The following is a 19864-nucleotide window of genomic DNA, read 5'->3' as shown; positions in this document are numbered from 1 at the left end:
ATGATCACCCCAGCTGATCCGGTCACTTTCCCTGGAGGCTCCAGGCTTGAATCTGAAGGCATCTCACAGGAGGACAAACACAGGGATGGGAAGAGTATGCTTCAAAAGATAGTGCCTGTCATACAGAAAAATGACAGGATGGTTTGGCACTCCCCAGGTGTCCAAACCCAGTAATGTGAAGAGCATTCCCTCATTTGCTGATGCAGTCATTATGGGGTTCTCCTCAGACTTGTACTAGAAACCTGTGGTAATTAGTCACAAACCATCTTCACCCTGCAGCATGTGGCACAGATTCTGCAGCTACCAGCACCAGTGACATTAGTTTTGACACATATTAAGGTTACAAAGTTTATTGGTGTTGATGCAAATTTTGATTTTGACATAAGCCACATATTTTTCACATTTGCTTAAGAAAGCAGAAAAGTGCAAGCAGTCATTCTAGTACTTAACTTTGCTAAAAACCTCAAGAAATATCAGAAAATATTCTGCTGTAAAAGAAGATTGTTTTCTGTCAGGGAAGAAAGAGGAAGAAAACTATTCTCTTCTGATTCTTGTGTACAAATCACTTCAGTTTTATTAGCAAACATAACAATGTAAGAAATTAATATAAAAAAGTTAAAGATGCCATATTTTCTTTGCCACAAATTGCTACATACTCTCCAGTGACTCTGGGTGCTCTGATTATTCACTTAGTCTCTTAGGATACACTTTCAGCTAAAAGATATTAAATAACCTTTTAAATCAGCTATTAAACCACCTTTTCCCCTAAAGCACAATACAATAAATGGATAAGAATAAAGAATAAATAGAAAAGTTAGTAACAAATAACAAAACTAGATTTCCTTTCTAAAATTATTTTTGTGACTTATCAGTCCAGTCGATTTGGCAGGAGAATCCGGCTTGGATCTACATGTATCTGTTTCGAATGTACTCTCTGTACATGAGGAAGTCATCTCTTCCCAGGGGCTGCATGTTTCCTCTTCCAGCCTGAATGTGTGCATGGAAAATCTCTATCGATTTCCTATCAGCTCTTGGAGGCTGGACTTCGTAAATATTGTCTTGAGAAAAGGAGGAGATGGGTATTCTGGAAAAAACCAAACATGCAAAATATTTGGAGCTTTAGGTAAAAATTTTCACAGATTGAGAGGAGTATTTATTTTCCTTGAAATTTACAGAAGAGTCAATGAGAGGGCAAGTTCCCAGTAGATAATTAATTTACCTCGATTTTTATCACTACTGCAGACCTGGTAAGACCCAGCTTTCCAAGTAGGGTAATTAGGTAAGTTGTCATTAATCCCATTACAGAATACCTTCTTACTTCCCTTTGCCCTGCCCTCATTTCTTCATCCTTCCTCAGATCTGCTACGGTCACTAAGTACCCCAGCTAAAGTAGATCTGTGCCATGCATTATAGCAGATAAAAGAAAGACTTCATTGAGCTTCCACTTAGTAGCAATTATAACAAGTCATTATACTCTGAGCCAACACAGACAAAGGATTAATTAGGAAAGAAATTTCCATCTAATTATCAGGAAGCAGACAATTTATTATAAGCAACAGCACTCAGATATTTTATGAAAATATTTTTAAAATCTACTTTGTCCAACAAATAACATATTTGAGTCCTAACAGACATATTTTTGGGCTCAAAGCTTCCCAGGTAAGAAAGTAAAGTGGCAACTTACTGTCAAAGCTCACTATTTCATAAAGCAAACACCAACCAGCCCAAATGCAATGAAGATTCAGATATTAGCATCATTGCCATATTCTACAGAAGCCAGAGTCATGACTCACTACCTGTGTGCTTTTCAGGAGACAAGAAAGTTATTTTTATGCATAGAATCTCTTCTTTTGAAGGTGAAAAAACAGGAACTAGAACACTTGAGCAAAGGGAAAGCCCGTCTATAAATAAAATGCCCTAATAAACTCCTACTTGCATTATGGGCACAAACTAATGTTTAACACTGTTTCTAAATGAGGATCTCCATTAAAACCATGAAAAACTCTAGCTCCCTCATTTTGCAGCCTTTTATTTTAGTCAAATATATTGTATTTTGGATGTTTCATCATGTGACAGTTCATTAGTCTTAAAAAATTATTGCAGCGTGTCATATAGGTTACAATGTGCCTATATTCCAGTACAACTGGAATACAGTACATAAAGCAAAAATGTTTCCAGATTAAAGTAATACTTTTCAATTCTATATTTCAACTTTGCATAGCCATACATTAATTTGATTACTCTTTGATTGCAATGACAGAATACTTATACAAGTATGCTATTGAACTTGAGACAATAAAATCACTGGTCCCCCACAGAGTTTGGCCACATACTCTAAAACATATTTTTTTTTCCTCAACAATGTGATAGTTTCTTCTCATTATCCCTTCTAATTTATTTATTCAGAACTGGTAAATAACCTTAGTCTAGATGCTTTAAAAGTAGATTGTTTTTCAAAGCATCCGTAGTTTCTGCAGTACTTATTTAACCAGTGTAAAGCATCCAAACTGAGACTCTAGCAATGGCATTTGACACTAGCACACTGTACTAACTTATCAATGCCACTATCTAACAACAAAGGTGTCACTTAATCAAATATAACTGGTCTGTCTGGTCCACTAGCAAGTGGGCAATTAAGTAAAGAGCAAAACAGAGCCATTACACTAAATTGATGCCTTCTCTATTTATTGATTGGTTTCTAAAGATATGACATTTCTGAAGCACTAATGACTCAAAAATCCTTTCCTTAGGTACAATGGAAGCTGGGCAGCAAAGTGCATTTAATTTTGAGCATTTAATAACCAAATCTCAATTTTCCTCCTACTTGCATCAACGTGATAAAAATATATTGAAAGAACCACATGTTCATGAGTGCCAACTTTGATTAATAACCCTGTATTAAGCTGTAACTATTTGCAGAGTGCTTGCATTATCCAGTCATTTAATTAAAAGTTATTTCTCTAACATATTCATGCAAAAATCTATTTTACTTAATAAGTTTAATATCTTACAATAGTCATGAAGGAGAGCACGTTATTTATGACTTGGCTATCAGGTTTCCCTAGAGACCTGTAGCTTTATGGCCTCCCAGTGAAAATTACGTAGACAGGAACATAAGCTTTATGTCATGAAGGACAGCACCCTTGACACACAATTTTCAATTATTTTCATCCCACTTATGAGCAGGCTTCCTGGTGTTATGGTTTCACCAAGAATATCATTGTCTCTACATTAAAAGATATGGTTAAAACCTTCCATTATAATGAGGATGTTCAATACTTCCAAGGAAAAGTTCATGGTGATGTAGATTAGCTCTCAGACATATAGCAGTCACCAGAAAGCCACTGCATTTGTTTCAACACTGCATTTGTTCTCCTCAAGTCTCTGAAGCATATCTAAAAAGTAAACAAAATCTACTTTTTCACCTTGTTTGAATCCTAAGCAAACACCCATGAAGATGATCAGGGGGCTAGAGTACCTCTCCCATGAAGACAGGCTGAGAGAGTTGGGGTTGCTCAGTACAGAGATGAGGAGGCTCCAGGGAGACCTTGTATCACCTTCCAGTGCCTAGAGGGGGCTGCAAGAGAGCTGCAGAGGGACTTTTTAAAGGGCATGAAGTGGTGGGCCATGGGGGAATGGCTTTAAACTGAAAGAAGGTCTGACTTAGGCAGTAGGTGGAAATCCTTCACTGTGAGGGCAGAGAGGCACTGGAACAAGTCACCAGAGAAGTCGTGTTTGCCCCATCCCTGGCAGTGTTCAAGGCCAGGCTGGATGGGGCTTTGAGCAACCTGGTCTAGTGGAAATTGTCCCTGCCCATGGCAGGGGGTTGGAGAACTGGATGGTCATTAAGAGTCCATAGCATTCTGTGACCTGACCTGAAGCACAGGCACTGAAGACAGCTTGGACCCTGATGTATGCACCAACCACTCTTTGGTAGGATGATGTTTAAGCATGCCCACACTCTTCTTTTGTGCTACAGGGAATCAAAACACTCAGTTCCCTTTTCAGAAGGAAATAAAGTTTCTTGTACTCCTAGATAAATGTATGAAGTACCTTTAAAAAGGTTTTGAGAGTGTATTTTTACAACAGTATTATTTATATCATACCAGAATGAATACTAGGGAATTAGGAACAGGTGCACTGTGTCAGCCAACAGTAATTACACTACAGTACTTAAGAGTCTGTCTTCATATACATTATAATAGATTGTGCTAAAGGTAGTCCAGCTCTGTTTAGCTCTATTTAGCCCTAAGTATAATTCCACCATTTTTTCTTTCATGGAATTTCTAAGAACAAAAAGAAGAACTTCAATATCCTTCCACATCCTCCACTCAACTTCAGTATTATTTCACTGCATCACTTTGGTCCCTGTTCAAGTCCCCATTTTTTACTTCTAGTCTATACTTAACAGTTTCAAAATTCAAGAAAGAATTAAAGACTGAACCTTCTCTTCAGTATTTATAAAACTCATATTTGAATTCAGAAATATCACTGCAGCGACATAAAAATAAGAAATATTTCTTCTTTTGTAATGGCTTCTAGTATTTAATTAAAATGGTTAAGTGTTTAAAATTGTGAAATGTGAGGTTATTAAAAAAGATTTTCTTGAGAAGTGTGGAAAAGACAACTAACCTAAACTTAAACTTATATCTCACTGCTGATAGGAACCCAAAGTTTTAGACTGAGTACCTAATTTTACTATGAAAAGAACTAGGATTTGATTGCATTTGTATCATATATGAAGCAACCACTTGGGAATTAAATTTGTCAGATTTTTTTTCAATTTAAAAGGCATCTAACATCAAATTAATAAAAGTTAGTATAATTTTTTAATTTCTTCAAGAGCTCCTTGAGAAACAAGTGCAAGCTGTGCCTCAGCTGCTCTTACTGAAAACCCTCCCTCTCTCCCTAATCTTGAGTACACTTATGTTCATTCTATTATATTTCTCAAAAGTTAATATTCTCCAAGGAAATTCCTGATTCAGAGCAGCAATTCAAAGTCAGTAAGAGAAAGCTTCCTTGTTTCAGAGTTGAACAACATGCCTTTTAAGAATGTTCTTTTAGTTAAAGTCACAAATGTAGCCAATCTGTCACCATCCTAACAGTATTTAAACATTTAAAAAAAGTTACAGAAAAAACCCAAAGAAAATTTTTAAGCAGTCTAGGGATATACTGTACTAAAAAAGAAATCACTAGCTCTAAGATATTCTATTTCCTCTCTCATCTGCACAGAGGAACATGTTTGGAAGAATTGGCAAGGAGAGATGATTGACATGACTTCGAAAGAAGGAGTGACAGGAGGCACAGATTTGTGTGCCCTATGACTTTTACACTTCTACTGTTCAGAAACACATGTAAATTACACTTGGGAAAAGAGAGAAATTAACATGTGACTATCCCAAGGCCACCAGAATTCTGTGTAGAGACTCTGTTTATTGTGTTCATTTTACAGCAGCTGAGCATTGGGGAAAAAAATTTACATTTAAAGGGGTAAGAAAGGAATGATTATCTCCTAGACTGTCTTACATGCTGGGAGATTTTGCAATTACAAAAAATAAATTGCCTTAATTCATAGCAAAATTATTCTTCTTCTTACAAAGTATTTTCTTAATAAACATGTCCATTTAAAACACTCAGGCTTGCTCCCTCATATTGAAAAACAGTTTTACAGTTTGCCAATCTAATTTACTACTTTAATACACATTATACATGTTTTATTATAAAACTACAGGCTCATTTACCTACAAATGTGGTATCAGCACTTTAAATGTAGGTAATACCAAGTGACTAAACACTGCTATTAGACAGTATTGTCTCATACACAGCATCACATCTGCTTCATGTCATTCTTTCCCAGCCCAGCTGAGACTCACCTAGTCTCTCTCCCTGCTTAGGTATAAATGCTGTGTTTAAGGTTTCCTCACATCACCAGCACAGAAGGGTGGACAAGAGGTAGTGCAGGAAACAAAGCTGAGACTTCTGTAAATCAACAGATGCAGAAAAGCTTTTGCAGTTCTAAGAAGTGGCCATGCTGTTGGATAAAGGATCATGTACTAGGGACAGAAGTAAATAAATTTCTGCCTTGTCTTGGTGAAACTTTAAGCTGCCTACACTACAGGAAGATGTCAACTGGGAAGGTAGTACTTGATAATCTAAATTTTAAGACCTGGTTCAATATTAGTATCACATTTGGATAACACCATGACCCTTTTTATACACTAGTACTAAGAAGATTCAAATGCAACTTTGAATGTTTTCTAGTGGAGAGTAAGCAAGAAGAAATTGCCCTCTAAACTCAGTAGATTTAGCATTTTCTGTTAATTCAGGATTGCTAAGACTTTTAAAAGAAACCCCTTGATACTACAAAAACTAAAAAAGAAAACAAAAAACAAGACTCCCCAAAATAACACAAACAAAAACCAAACTCCCAAAAAACACAAACCCTTAAAAAACCAAAAATGCAGTTCTTCATGCTATGCATTGAAACTCCCTATGCAGTGAAGAAAATGGAAGTGTGACTCTAAAGCAATTTAACATCAAATTTACCTGATCACTTTTCATATCTAACGACAAAAGCAAAATCAGTCTAAAGGGAAAAAGAAAAAGAATACTTACAAATTTATGACCTTATCCAAGGGGCGTTTTGAATAAAATTGCTGGCTGCCCTTGTCTTGTTTATGCTGACTCTGTCCCAGCTGAACAAACCTGTGAAAAGCAGTAGCTTGAAGACTAAATGAAAGAAATAAAAGAACTATCCCCCAAAAGTCATCAAACAAAAAAATTACACTAAGAAATTATATTTTTAGTCCTACTATGTAAGTCACTGATCATGATGTACTTCTCTGGTGAACAAGACATTTTTAAAAGTTCATAGAGGGTGTACGAATGAACTCAGAACCTCCTTTGAAATAAAATTTGCTTATCAATTGGTGTCACCCAGTATGTCACGGCAAGAAACAGTCCTCTCCTAAGAAACAGGCAGCCCTCTGCAGTCAATTTCCTATGTCTTTCTCAAAGCAATCAGTCAGAGGAACAGCCTATGGAAAAATCAGCAAAAGACACAAAGTTTCTCAAGTTTCAGATTTAAGTCAGTCCTTAGCTGAATTCAATCTAGTTCATTCATCTGAAATGCTGTTAGCTCAGATCCCTTATTTACAACCACAACCTTTTGGGACAATTTCTCCATCTCCAAATATTTGCTGGAAGACACTGCCAATGGAAAATACTGTCTTTTTTTTTTTTTTTTCCTTGGCAATGAAGTGGAAAAAAATCTTCTGAAAAGCAGTTTATCACTAATCTTAATCACTCAGGATAGGAGGAAAAGTCAGACAGTTTCAAATGTAAATATATGTAGCTATCTTGCACTCAATTTGTGCCATTGAAAAGACAAGTAAATGTCAGTTTTGATTTACTAGTTTAATTTTCTGAGGCAGAGAGTTTAACTTAACAGTGAGCTTCCATTTAGCTTAAGTCTTACTGGTCTACTTCAGTATATTTACTACATTTTAATAAGCAACTATTACCAGTGCAAAACCAATTGCATGAAAGAGTACAGAAGTCAAATGAACAACATGTACCTAAGCAACTTATTGCAGCTTTTCTTTCTGCTCCATTCAGATTCTATACTGTACAAACAAATGACTCAGGGACAAGCAACATCAGTTTGACTTTTAAAGGAATAAATGCTTGCATTACTAAATAAGAGAATTTTAAGTGGAAATCAAGATAATTAACATCTTCTACTGCAGGAGCTTGCTATTGAAACTAACTCTTAAAAAAAACAAAGGCAAACCAATTGCATATGTATTTTCATTAATTGCTTCAAATTATTCAATATTTTGAAAGTTACAAGACCTAAATGCACAGAAGCAAGTTTGCTGAGGTCAGGAAGATACCACACACAGTTGATCTGCAGCATACAACCTCACATTATTACAGGGACTTCATGTCCCTTCCAAATTCAACCAATCTGGGCTTCTGTGATTTCTGTTTTGAAGAGAATTATCCCAGCCATCAGTGAAAACAGGCTGAATAGATCCAAATTACTTTTAATTTGCATTTGCAAATAGGCTTAATACAGATCAGTTGACGTAAAGCAACTTAACCTGAAGTACTTTGAATCTGTGAGATCCTGATCCTCATAATGAAAAACATGTAACATGTCCAGTGATGTCACGTGAAGTCAGGATCTCACATCCCCCCACTTCCCTTATTACAGTAGCAGAAAAGGCTTGATGTGAGAACTGTCATCATACTGTGAAAGAAATTGTTGCTATTCTCAAGCGATGTACATTTTGCAAAGTATAGATTTAACTGACATCCTTTATTATATAAATCAGCACACCAGACCAGAAATAGCACCATGTCTTGTTAGCTGAAAAAGATAAAGAATTTGTAATTTTTTCTATTTTTAAAACCTGCATTGCTCAAAGGAAATGAAATAAATGCAAGGTTTGTTTTGTTTTTTTCTTACAAAGGGTATAAATAGGGAGCTTCAAAGTCTCCAGGGGTTTACAGTTTTACATTAACAATAGATTGAACATTAGTCCAGCCTGAAGAAATGATAAAATTGGAAGTAGCTGCAATTCTGGATGTTAATACAGAATTATTCATTTGCACAGAGAGACTCACAGTAGATACCAGCTCACACTGGGCCATTTTCTGAACCACAAAAACTACCTGCTGTATCAAAGGATAGTTGTCAAATTTGCATCCATCTTCTAGGGTTGAAATAAAAAAGAACCAAAGGTAGAGGCATAGATGAATGTAAAAATTTCAGATATAATGAGAAACATCCTCCTAACCCTATTCAATTGTAGCATCTTCAAATGACTCAGCTTGTAGGAAATAGGTAGAAGTGGGAATTTTAAAGAACAAAAGACTGCAAGAGAAATAGCTACATCTAAAGAAAAAGTAAGAGAAAAATAATTTTAAATATAAAGAAAAAATGCATTGAATGGATTAAGGAACTAAGTCAGGATGAAACACCACGTATCACCAAATTAGATATCACAGTGAATTAAAATTTCCCTTAAAAATTGAAAAGCTTTCAAATATAACAAGGTAGCATTAGAAAATAAAAACAAATGCACATGAGGCCATTTCAATGCATGTCTCACGAGTATTCACTTCAATACATACACAGGGTTTTCCTGAGATGAAGTGTAGATTTCTTATATGGCATCACATTAAATAAAAAGACAACTTCTATTATTTTATATGCATTTTTACAGAATAAGCTATTTCATTATGACTGATTTGAATTGGAGTAATTCAACACTAGAAAAATGCAAAGCCTTTTTTTTTTTTGCATTTTTTTTTAAAATGCAAATCCCACAGATTATAAAGCTTACAACCATGGAACCATTCTTAGTTCCACTCTTGGTTCCATTGATAATTCTGTGGAATTTACTTATCAATGCAATATGGAATTCCTATCAATTTACTTATAAATTTCTAGGATTATATTAAGTGACAGGTATTTCTTTTGAAGCATCTTTCATTTGATTTAAGCTCCAAATTTTGCTTTCAGAGACATCTGCATAGCTTCCACTGAAATCAGAACTGACACAGACAGCTGAAAACAGTTTGATTTTGAAAGAAATAGCATACATAGACAAATTTCTCCTTTAAGTAAGTTTAATCAAAGGCAGCACTCTGACAAACTGCACTTAACTAGCTCAAGTTATCCTTTACTGATTACCACTGGAAATTTATCTCACCTTGCATATATTGCAAGATCATCTTCTGAAGGGATATCTGAAAGATTGACTCCATACACATCTTTTGTTGCTTGCACTACATTCTGGAACATAAGAAAGATTCAGATTGAGAATACTGTAACAACATCCAAAGAAAGATTGCTCTTAAAAAAGAACTTCCTTACAAGCCAAACTACAGCTTCAGAAGTGCAGACAAAAACAAACAGGTTTCTCATATCCACAGCAATCATAGCTTACACATGTTTTTAAAAGAAAATAATTTATTAAAAATATTAATCAACACATGTATTCAACAACAAAAGAATTCTTGAAAGACATCATCAGCTAAAACAACATATTAGGAGAATAAATTTTATTCATAGAACATAATGGTGTAGTTATGAAATTCTGTTCTGTATTGAAACTTAATATAGAATAAGTCATATTCGTTCAGAACATGCTCCCACATTTGCTTTCACATTTCCTGCTGTCAATTCTGCAATAATTACAAACCTCAGGTTGAAAAGAACTATTTTTATTTTATACATTATGCAATCATGTCAGTCAACTATAACAAGGAATCAGTGCACATGCCATAGTTCACTAACTGTTTCTAGTGATTCAGTGCTAAACTGAGGGGGGTTTTCTGACAGGACATGTGAGTCAAATATAAAGACAATTTTCTCTTAGTTCAAAATGATTAAAAGAACTTCAGAAAGGTTCTAGTCCTGACCAGAAGAATAAATGCATTTTTTATTAACTTCTCAAAGATGTGAACAGAAAGGAACCAGTTTTTTGAGTTCCTCAGATAATAAGGAACGGAATGAATTAACAGTGCAAATTATGACTAAAATTCAATGTATTAAAAGGTGCTAATCAGTTGGAATGTATTTATTCATATCATTACTAAAAAGTCAGAATAGCTCGCCCAATTTTTAAGCCATTGAAATTCAATATTTCACATCATACTTTGTGTTTACATACACATTTAAGCATCTTAAAAATCTAAAAAAAAAACCTTAGGTCTCAGTGTTGCAGTGTGTTCAAAACAGAGAGAAAAAGCGATGTGAGATAAATTATGCAATATTAGGAATCAAGAATAAAATTTCAACTTGGATTTTTGTTTGTTTCTAGGTTTTTTAATCTCATTTGCTGGAGAACAGGTATTCTGTTATTCAGAGATAATGGAAAACTTTCAGATAAAATACCTTGTATAAACACAAATAAATAAATGTGCTTGTACTTGCTTAGGAAGAAGACACTATTGCACTATTGAAGGCTGAAAATCCATTACCTGAGAACACACAACCCTAGGGTAAAGACTGAATAGAATCAAAATTTGATTCGAGGAAAAAAAAAAAAAAGCAGTGTAATTGTCTGTTGCCTATCAGACACTACATTTTATGCTAAGGTCATAAATACTTAATATTCTTTAGAAGTAATAACATGCACAATCCTATAACCATTTAAATTAGCTGCGGCTTTAAAAAAAACAACCCTGCCAGACAACATAAGTATTTTCCAAATTTCAATAGTATACATCAGCATAACCTTTTGCTATGATACTTTCAATGGTATCCAAAATGGATATCTACAAGAAGGAATTTGAAGAACTATTACATGAACTAATAAAATAGATACTTCTATAATTCTTTATACAACTCAGTATTTTCATTAAATTGGCACCCAAGGGATTCTAACAAAATGGAAGTTATGCTAGCAAAAAAAAGATTAATAGCCCACAACTGCAAATATACATTCTTTCCACCTGACTGGGCAAATTCAATTTATTTCACTATTTTATTCACTGCCATTATCTGCAACCTTAGTAGCAGTAATAGCATAGGACCCGTGTAGTAACATTATCATGCACATTTTTGAAGTTAGTTAATTTTTTGTTTAAATGCCAGACCACATAATTATGGGACAGCAATTTAAAAGTGTTCACATAAATCAGGTTGAAATTTAGATAGAATGAACATTAATTTACAGTTAATCAACCTAAGCAAGAGGCATTGTCCAAAAGGAATTGCCTTGTATTTCCAAGAGGTGGTTCTCAGGACCTCAGGTTCATACTACATGTCTTTCAGGGGGTTTGCTCCAGGTTAACTCCATGAACTAGATGTTGATTAAGCAGGTAGATCAAGCACATTCCTGGTGAAAAGGAATCTCATTTGCATGCTCCAAGGCCACCTAATGATGTGTGCCAGAGCACAGTAAAGGACAACAATCAGACGTGCACTACTGCTCTGAATTAACACACTAATACAGGTGCATTTTAAATTATGTAATGACCCAAATACCTTCCAAATGCCATAGGTTTCTGACAGTAGTTTTCTTTTTTTTTTTTTTTAATGTTATTTTCCTTTGTGTTTCACCATTACATGACAAGAAGAACAGAAAAGGTTAACAAACAGTTGCGCTGCAGTTATGCTAATATCTACACAAAAAATTACTCTGGAGACCTTTGTCACTAAATTTCTCTGTGCTTTACTTCTGACTGTTTTATAATGCTTTTTTAAGGGAATGTGAATTTTAAGCTTTCTTGCCTAACACAGTAATTTCTTACCTCTGTGATTTTTGTATTGTCTCCTGTATCAGTCACTTTTACTGGAGTTGAACGTTGAGAAACAGCACCTTCATCTTCTTTATCTGTCCCAGAATCATCTTCAGAACTACTTGACACTGCTTCCTCGCTTGGGGGCGGAGGAGCACTAGCAGCTGTTTTACGCTGCAGCACAGTTTCTTCTCTATTATTTTTGTTCCTATTAGAAAAGACAGTGTGTATTTATGAAATCAGCAAGATATTAACAATGAATATTTAGAATTCCTAATCTTGGTTACAATCTTTCCAGGGAAATAAGTTTTAACCTCTGCTGCAACTTTTTGCTCATCTTTTAAAATCCGTGATTGATTTGTCTTCTTCAATCTCTTCTTATTCCAGAGCATTTAATGAAAGCCCAAAGGATTCTGTCAGCTTTTCTCTTCTTATTCTAGAGCATTTAAAGAAAGCCCAAAGGATTCTGTCAGCTTTTCTCCACCAATTCTCTGATTCTTTACTTAAATCCCTCCCCACAACTGAATAAATAAAAAGGAATAAAAAATAATTGAGACATAATATCTTTGGTTTTCATCTTGAAAAAAGTTTCACTTTCTGATTAATAACAATACCCACTCCAATAGTTTCCTTAATCTTGGTTCCAAATCTTAATGGTAATGTCACTTTTTTCCTTTATTTTCCATACCTCTCCTCTCAATTTAATTCTTTAATCAGCAACATTTCTTGATGCAGTATGTATTTCTCACTCAAGAAATTCTAGTGAATATAAAGAGGTGCCTTATTTATATGAAGACCTCAAGATAAAGCATCTCTATGTAAGCAGGCTAGCACTGGATTTAACTGTATGCACTCTGAAAGGTACACATTACTTTGCCTATCAGAAATCATATCAGACTTATGTGCCCTGCATCCTGTCCTGCTGGCCACAGGAGAGTATTCAGTTGCAACTTCCTCTCGGACACTGTCACAGTCTTTCAGGGAAGGCAGGTAATGAATATACATTAACTAATGAATAGCCAGTTTATAGACAAATCCCTGGAAATAGGGAAAGAATATCTCTTCCTTGCTGCAGTGACTGTCCCACATATCACTGACAGACACTGTGTCTCATTCTAAAGGAAGACAGCAGCATGCTAAAGGCTGTGAAAAGAGCTCATAAATAGCTCAAATGCTATTTGGAGATGCAGGTCTAGTGCTCTCATCAGCATCACTTGAGCCCTAATGGAGCACACCAGGACTGTTACAGAGGCTGCCTCTTGAAGCGAAACTCACATAGCAGTTTATGCCTGTACTGAATTAGCTACACTTTATATGCTCAAGGAACACGTATAAACAAGTAGGAGAGTCCTTCAAAGCTTCTGATTTGAGAGCATACCCCACCCCCAAGGACATTTTTGTATCAGAAAAAATCTTAAAGCTGAAACAAATGCCTTGGGGAAAATAACACCACAGGCGAATTTGATTTCTGACTCAGCAGAACCTGACATTTCCTTGGACTGAAATGTACAGAAAGTTACGAAGACATAAGCATTCTTTTTAGGGAAAATAAAGGGATTTACCCTATTTTTCTAGATGAGGTGAAGGTCACAAGAAAAGCAGTCCTTTCTGAAAGCTGAGGAATGGAGCAAGTAGCCAAACACTGGTAAGAGTGTTACCCTCACACCCCTCCCAACACATACTCAGCCAAGATCTAAGCGTCCTTGGGACCTGATGCCTACAGACAAAAAGAGATCACCAAATTTCCTTCAGAAATGTCTCAGATCAAAAGATGGTGACAAATGAGCAAGGCAAAGGTACCGCCTTGTGCAAGGCTAAATATGGGTGAGGTGCAAGAGAGAAGCCATGTTTTACCCTAAGTGATACACAGGGAGTCCTGGAATGTGGCTTTGATGGAGCTGATTCTCTGTCCCACCTCAACCCCCAAAAATCACAGCAAAGAGCTTGAATAAAAGTGCCTGAGAAAATTATATAATGGTCAACTATTTAATGGAGTACCTGGAGACAAATTAGTCCAAAATCTGACATTCTACCAAAGCGGAAGAGTAAAGATTATCCTCACACTACTCATAAACTCAAATTCTTAGCAAAGATAAACTGTGTAACATTGAACAGTCTTCCTGTTTATTCCCAGGGAATCAGTAGCACAAAATGAGGTTCTACTGATGATAAGCACAGTCTACTCTCAACATTTATTGACAATGAGACCCTCAGGGCAAGAGCACATGAGAGTCAAATGTTCTAGCGTTTAACAAAACAGCAAGCTTTCAGAGGAACTTATAATGCTGTAACAGCACAGTAACTACTGACAAAAGGTTTCCTTAATATGAGCTACCAAAGAGAGAATGAATTCAGGAAGATTCTGCACAGCCCCTGTGGGACACAGCAGTGGAGCAAATAGAGTAACAAAGCAGGTCCAGGATGCAAAAGCAGCTAAATGAAGCATTCGTTTGTCCCAGCAACTGTTGCTGGATTGTTTTATATATTTTTATCCATAAATATTTTAATAGCATATTTTATCAAAGACTATGCTGAAATTGGCATTTATTGTTGTTTCAGAATACGCACTATTTATGAAAAATTTATCATTTTTTTAAAGACAACAAGAAAATATGCACCGCTGTCAACTACAATAGAGAACAGAGTTGCCACTACGATGAAGAGATGATCAAATTTTAATAACTTCTGTATATTATTGATAAAATCTTCTCATGGACTTCACTTTGAGGAATCAGAGAAAAAAGAAAATATTAAACAAGTCGAATTAAGAATTCCTAGCGTCAAATAAAAATCTCAAATTAGACGTGATTTTCAAAGTGTAGAATTCTGCATTATAACACCAATTAATTTTTTATTTTCCATGTAACAGAATATTCTTCACAGACACACACATAAGAGTTTATATATTTTCATTACTATTCAACCAGAACAAAATGTCTGATTTCACACTTACCCTAACACAGATTTTCCAGTTTCATCAGGTTTACGAACAGTAAATGGACTCGGATCAATTCCCACATTCTTAGGCATAAAATCTCTGCCAAAATAGAAAGGAGAAAGTGTTTATGAACAAAGTGCAACACATAAAATGTTTAAATTTTCTGGAAGAACCACCTCTAACATCTACCTGGGAAATAAAGAGATATCAAATTCTAACTTTATAATTTCAAGTTGACGTACACATAACCTTGGTATTTAAAAAACTTTCAGTTGCATTATTTAGTTCCATAAAACATCTACAAGTATCACCACTTGCCAAAGATGATAAAGCATCGTGCTCCATTCCTGTGCTGAAGAGGCCTGATAACTCAGTGCTTCATACATTGTTTTCAAAATGCTGCCAACACACAAATTGGGTCAAACAGCTACATGAAACATAATCTGCCTGGAAATCTTTAGTCAAATCATGATTCAGATTATGCTCCGAATAGCCAGCTGACTGCTGCCAACAAAAAAACCCCAAAAATATCTGACCAGCTGTGAGAACCAGATGAACTGAAGAAAACAACTGCAAAATGAGAGCAGAACAATGAGAAAACAGTTGTTTTGAAAGTAGCTTCTGTGATCTGAATCAACAGAGAAAAGTTCATCTCTCAGGCATCAAGTGCCCAGACACTAGGCACTCCATAACAAAAAATAACTGGAAATCTAATTGCTATTTTAAGAGATTTTTTTGGAGTAACATTTCCATGTAGCATTGTGATTTAGTTTCAAGAACTTTGCTAAATTTGAAATGACACATATTTAACCTAATAAATCAAATGCATATTTAATTCACACCAAATCACACTAAATCCATTCAAGGATTTAGAGTCACAAATCATCCCAGTATACCGTGTAGAATTGGTCATTGCCAAGCAGAAGGTCTCATCAAAACTGCTCAACTCATATGGCCTAAAAAACTCATTGTGGATATCAATTTCCTCTTCATATTTGTGGAATTTCTTCACTGTCAACTTGCGTCTGTTTTCAGCACATGTCACTGAGGGGAAAAAAAAATAATCTTTTTACTAGCAATTACTGACTCTTGCAAAACATCTAATCAAACAGTAGCCTGCTCACCTAGCCACCACACCAGGCAATTTTTTTCCTACAGTCATATCCCCTCTGAGACAAGGAAATATGACATGAAGAAGATTCATTGCACATCTTTAATAAATATGCATTATCAACCACTGTAATTTGATTTCACTTCATGATGACAATTCCTAATAAAACATGCTCCACAGCACCCCAGAGAAATAAGACACACCAGCTATACTGTGTCATCTGTGACAGGAATAGGACCACCAGCACAGACTATAAATATATGCTAATAGACAAGAAAAAAAAAAATCAAGTGTGCCCTGGCTCACAAACATATGAAGGTCAAGTTTTAGCCACTTAGGCAGCTCTTGCAACCACGTGCAACTGAAAAATCATATCTCCTTGGAGGGGGAGGGGGAGGAGAAGTATTTAAGAAACCATTATGGAAACCCTCTTTTTTTCAGACTTGGGATCTAAAACAACTAAAAAGCATTTGTGACTAAAACTTCTTTTTCAAGATACTCTGCAAGACAAGGAGCAAATATAGGTCCTACCTTCATCAAAAGGAAGAGGCAAATGCTTTAGCACACCTGAGGTCCACCAGTAAGTATAGCTGTACAGCAAAAACAGAAACACAATTGATACAGGAGATTGGATCTTGTACCCAGCCCATCCATACAGTGTCACTTCAGCAAACATTGCTGAATTGGAGGGAGGATTTCAACAAGCCCCTGTGCAACTACTTTGCTCTTAAATCAAGAAATTTAAATACATGAAACTCAATACAGGTATGGACAGAAGAGTGGTTTTGTTTCATTAAAAAAATACATTTCAGGTGCCTACCTCTACAGCACTGAAAATTAATGTACTGATGTCTTAGTATATATCAAAAGTATTTATGTATTTCTTTGTTTTGGTCTTTGGAGAGTGGGAGGATTGGGGGGAAGGCATCCCCTCCCAGATGTTATTCAGATCCCAAAATTTAGGAAAAATATATGAAGAAGTGAAGGTCAATGATAATAAGATCGGATGACTGTCAAAGCAGCTGACTTCTACACAAATAAATAAATTTTGATGTAACAGCTGTCATAAGTCTGAGACCTGGCGGCATATCTAACAGCAAAATTCAAGCCCTGCTGAAAGCTTATTCAGGATTTCTGTAAAACAAAGCAAGTCAAGCAACATTCATAAAACAAAGCATGTTTTAGCTTTCATTTATGTTTACACATTTTTATTGTCTCTTCTCAAATATACTTTAATTTCTTATCTGATTTATTCTGATAGTTTCTTCTATTTCATTACATGGAATGAAAACAAAATTGTCTTCATTGATTTTTATTTCAAATACTTGTGTATTCACAATACTGCGAGGGCTGTAATCAGTATTAATATGGTTATCTCCTACTCCTGTCAATGTAGCCATCTGCAGCAGACACAATGGGTGTATTCCCATGGCCAGGGATAGGCTTGTTAGTTGGATTTAGGAGATGGCACAGGCAGGAAAACACACTTCAGTTCCAAGAACTGTGTATATGCTAGACAATAAGGAATGAATTATGCCTGATGGCTCTGCCTCTTCTCAAGGTACCATGCTAGTAAGCAATTTTCTCCACTATCTTCAGAAATGACGCACACATCCACTTTTGTTGCCTGCATAAATGATAAGTTTCATGGCAACACAAAGTCTCCTTTTCCATATTCCTTTCACGTGAATCATTAATTATATAGAAGTAAGATATGAACCTTATTAAATACCTTCCTCCTGATGAGGAGGCAATTACAATATAGGAAAAGCACAGATAGTCAAAGACGTTTCAATGACAGGAAACATCTTCCTTCTCCTATACCCTTGATTTCATTACGAGTGCTGTTATTTGTTTTGCTGCTGTGCCCAAGGAACCTGAAAGACGCACTACACAGACAGGCAGGGAAAAGTTACACAAAGAACTTGTCCAAATGTTTGGTAGAAACAAAAAATCACTTAGAGGAGGCTTTTTTCACATATTTATTTCACCTAGTTATTACAGGAAGGTGTAATTTTATTCACATAATGAAACATCTTGATTGTATATTATAACTGCTCAGAAGAAATTCTGGTTAGAATGAAAGGTAAAAATAATTAACAAGCAAATGAAGAGTATCAATATTTCTTTTTAATATTCCACCTCATTTGAGAACAGTACGTGTGACAAATAAGAGATGGCCTGTTTTAACAGATAACAGATGATAGGGAGACAAGAACATTTGCATATTTGCAATATATCAGCTGAATTAATTTTAGAAAACAATAATGTTCAGAACAAGTAGTTGAGAAAATTAATCTTGCATGTTTAATGTATGCCTGAAATAGCACTTGGTTGTATGGCTCATACAAGCTACCTTTAAGAGAAGCCTCAGGAGACAATACAAGAGGAGTGAAAGTCAGAAAGAGTCATATCATGTGCCAGCTGCTGCAACAGGTTAACACAACAAGCAGCCAACAGGGACTGATCACACTGGTTAAACACCTGCAGTTTTGCCCAGACAAAAATCTAAATGCAGATATTCAGATCTGTCATTTTTACTAGAGGGCTCTACAGCTCACAAAATGAATAAAGATAAAACCAACAAAAATCCTAAGAGATTGTTTAGTTGACAAGTTGAGTACTGTTTGTTTTGTTAAAACTGATTTTTTTTTTTAAATGCACAGTATTCATAATCTTCAAAAAATAATTTCCCTCTGTGAAGCAATTGAATTACTCTAAAATTTTATACTTTATTACTTCTGTATATTACCATGCAACTACAGTGGAATGCAAATGCAGAAAAATCGTCTTCAAAACAGGTTAGACATAGGCTGAAAGGAAGGTAGAAAATCATGGGTTTCTTAGTACGCACAGCTGCAGACTAAGTGCGGTATATAGAAAAAGAAATGTTATCCTTTTCATATAATCTTAAATTCAACCATTAATAAATCTGAAAATGAAGAATGCACCTATATATTGCTTAATGAAACTGTAGTAACTGTAGTTCAGTACAACACTGAAGCATTTTACACTGAAGGACAGAATTTCATATGAAATTAAACTTATTTTTAAGTACCACAGGAAAATAACATACTAAACAAATCCTCTGAAACACCAACATTCAGCATTTTTCGGTAATCTCTTGAAGGCGTTTTTTAAGCTTTTGTATAAACATAAAAAACAGTAAGCAAGTTTTTGACAGGCTGGCCTAATTATTTGGTTAGCAATGTGTATTTTTTACAGTGTATTAGAGCAATACCAAAAAACCCCAAAAAACAAAACAGCAAAATACCTTTGCCTGGTCTGTGACAGACTGAGGGTGTTCTTGTGATGCAAATAAAAATCAGTGGGAAGTTCCCAGAGATGTGGCTTTCCTTCTGCAGGCTTGAACACTCCCAGAAAGAGATTGATAGAATCTTGCCTGTCTGCATCTGTTAGACAAGAGGCACAGTTAACACCGGGAGCACAGCACAGCTCCAGCCCATCCAGACACTGCTTCTCTTTGCACATCAGAGACTGAGTGTCTGTGCTCTGTGACTGCTGCAGGGCCCTCTGGGCTTCAAGCAGCACCATGG

The 19864-nt window shown here is 35.6% G+C and overlaps 1 protein-coding gene across 3 annotated transcripts in view; it reads right to left on the bottom strand.

Annotated features, from left to right (window-relative positions):
• Positions 1 to 334: 334 nt before the first annotated feature.
• FIG4 (FIG4 phosphoinositide 5-phosphatase) overlaps positions 335 to 19864 on the bottom strand; it is a 50703-nt gene continuing 31173 nt past the window's right edge. For all 3 annotated transcript variants that reach the window (XM_041478156.1, XM_041478158.1, XM_041478159.1), the window contains 8 exons: positions 19582 to 19720; positions 16839 to 16897; positions 16093 to 16240; positions 15212 to 15295; positions 12271 to 12466; positions 9723 to 9805; positions 6616 to 6705; positions 335 to 1084 (listed from right to left, as the gene is read on the bottom strand). In XM_041478156.1, coding sequence (XP_041334090.1) covers positions 907 to 1084; positions 6616 to 6705; positions 9723 to 9805; positions 12271 to 12466; positions 15212 to 15295; positions 16093 to 16240; positions 16839 to 16897; positions 19582 to 19720 — 977 coding nt within the window. In that variant the 3' untranslated portion in view covers positions 335 to 906. The remainder of the gene's footprint in view (positions 1085 to 6615; positions 6706 to 9722; positions 9806 to 12270; positions 12467 to 15211; positions 15296 to 16092; positions 16241 to 16838; positions 16898 to 19581; positions 19721 to 19864) is intronic.

This window comes from Pyrgilauda ruficollis, unplaced genomic scaffold (genome assembly GCF_017590135.1).
Source record: "Pyrgilauda ruficollis isolate IOZ18807 unplaced genomic scaffold, ASM1759013v1 scaffold43, whole genome shotgun sequence".
Taxonomy (NCBI): domain Eukaryota; kingdom Metazoa; phylum Chordata; class Aves; order Passeriformes; family Passeridae; genus Pyrgilauda; species Pyrgilauda ruficollis.
The sequence above is the reverse complement of the archived record's forward strand: the minus strand, read 5'-3'. Positions and strand labels throughout refer to the sequence as shown.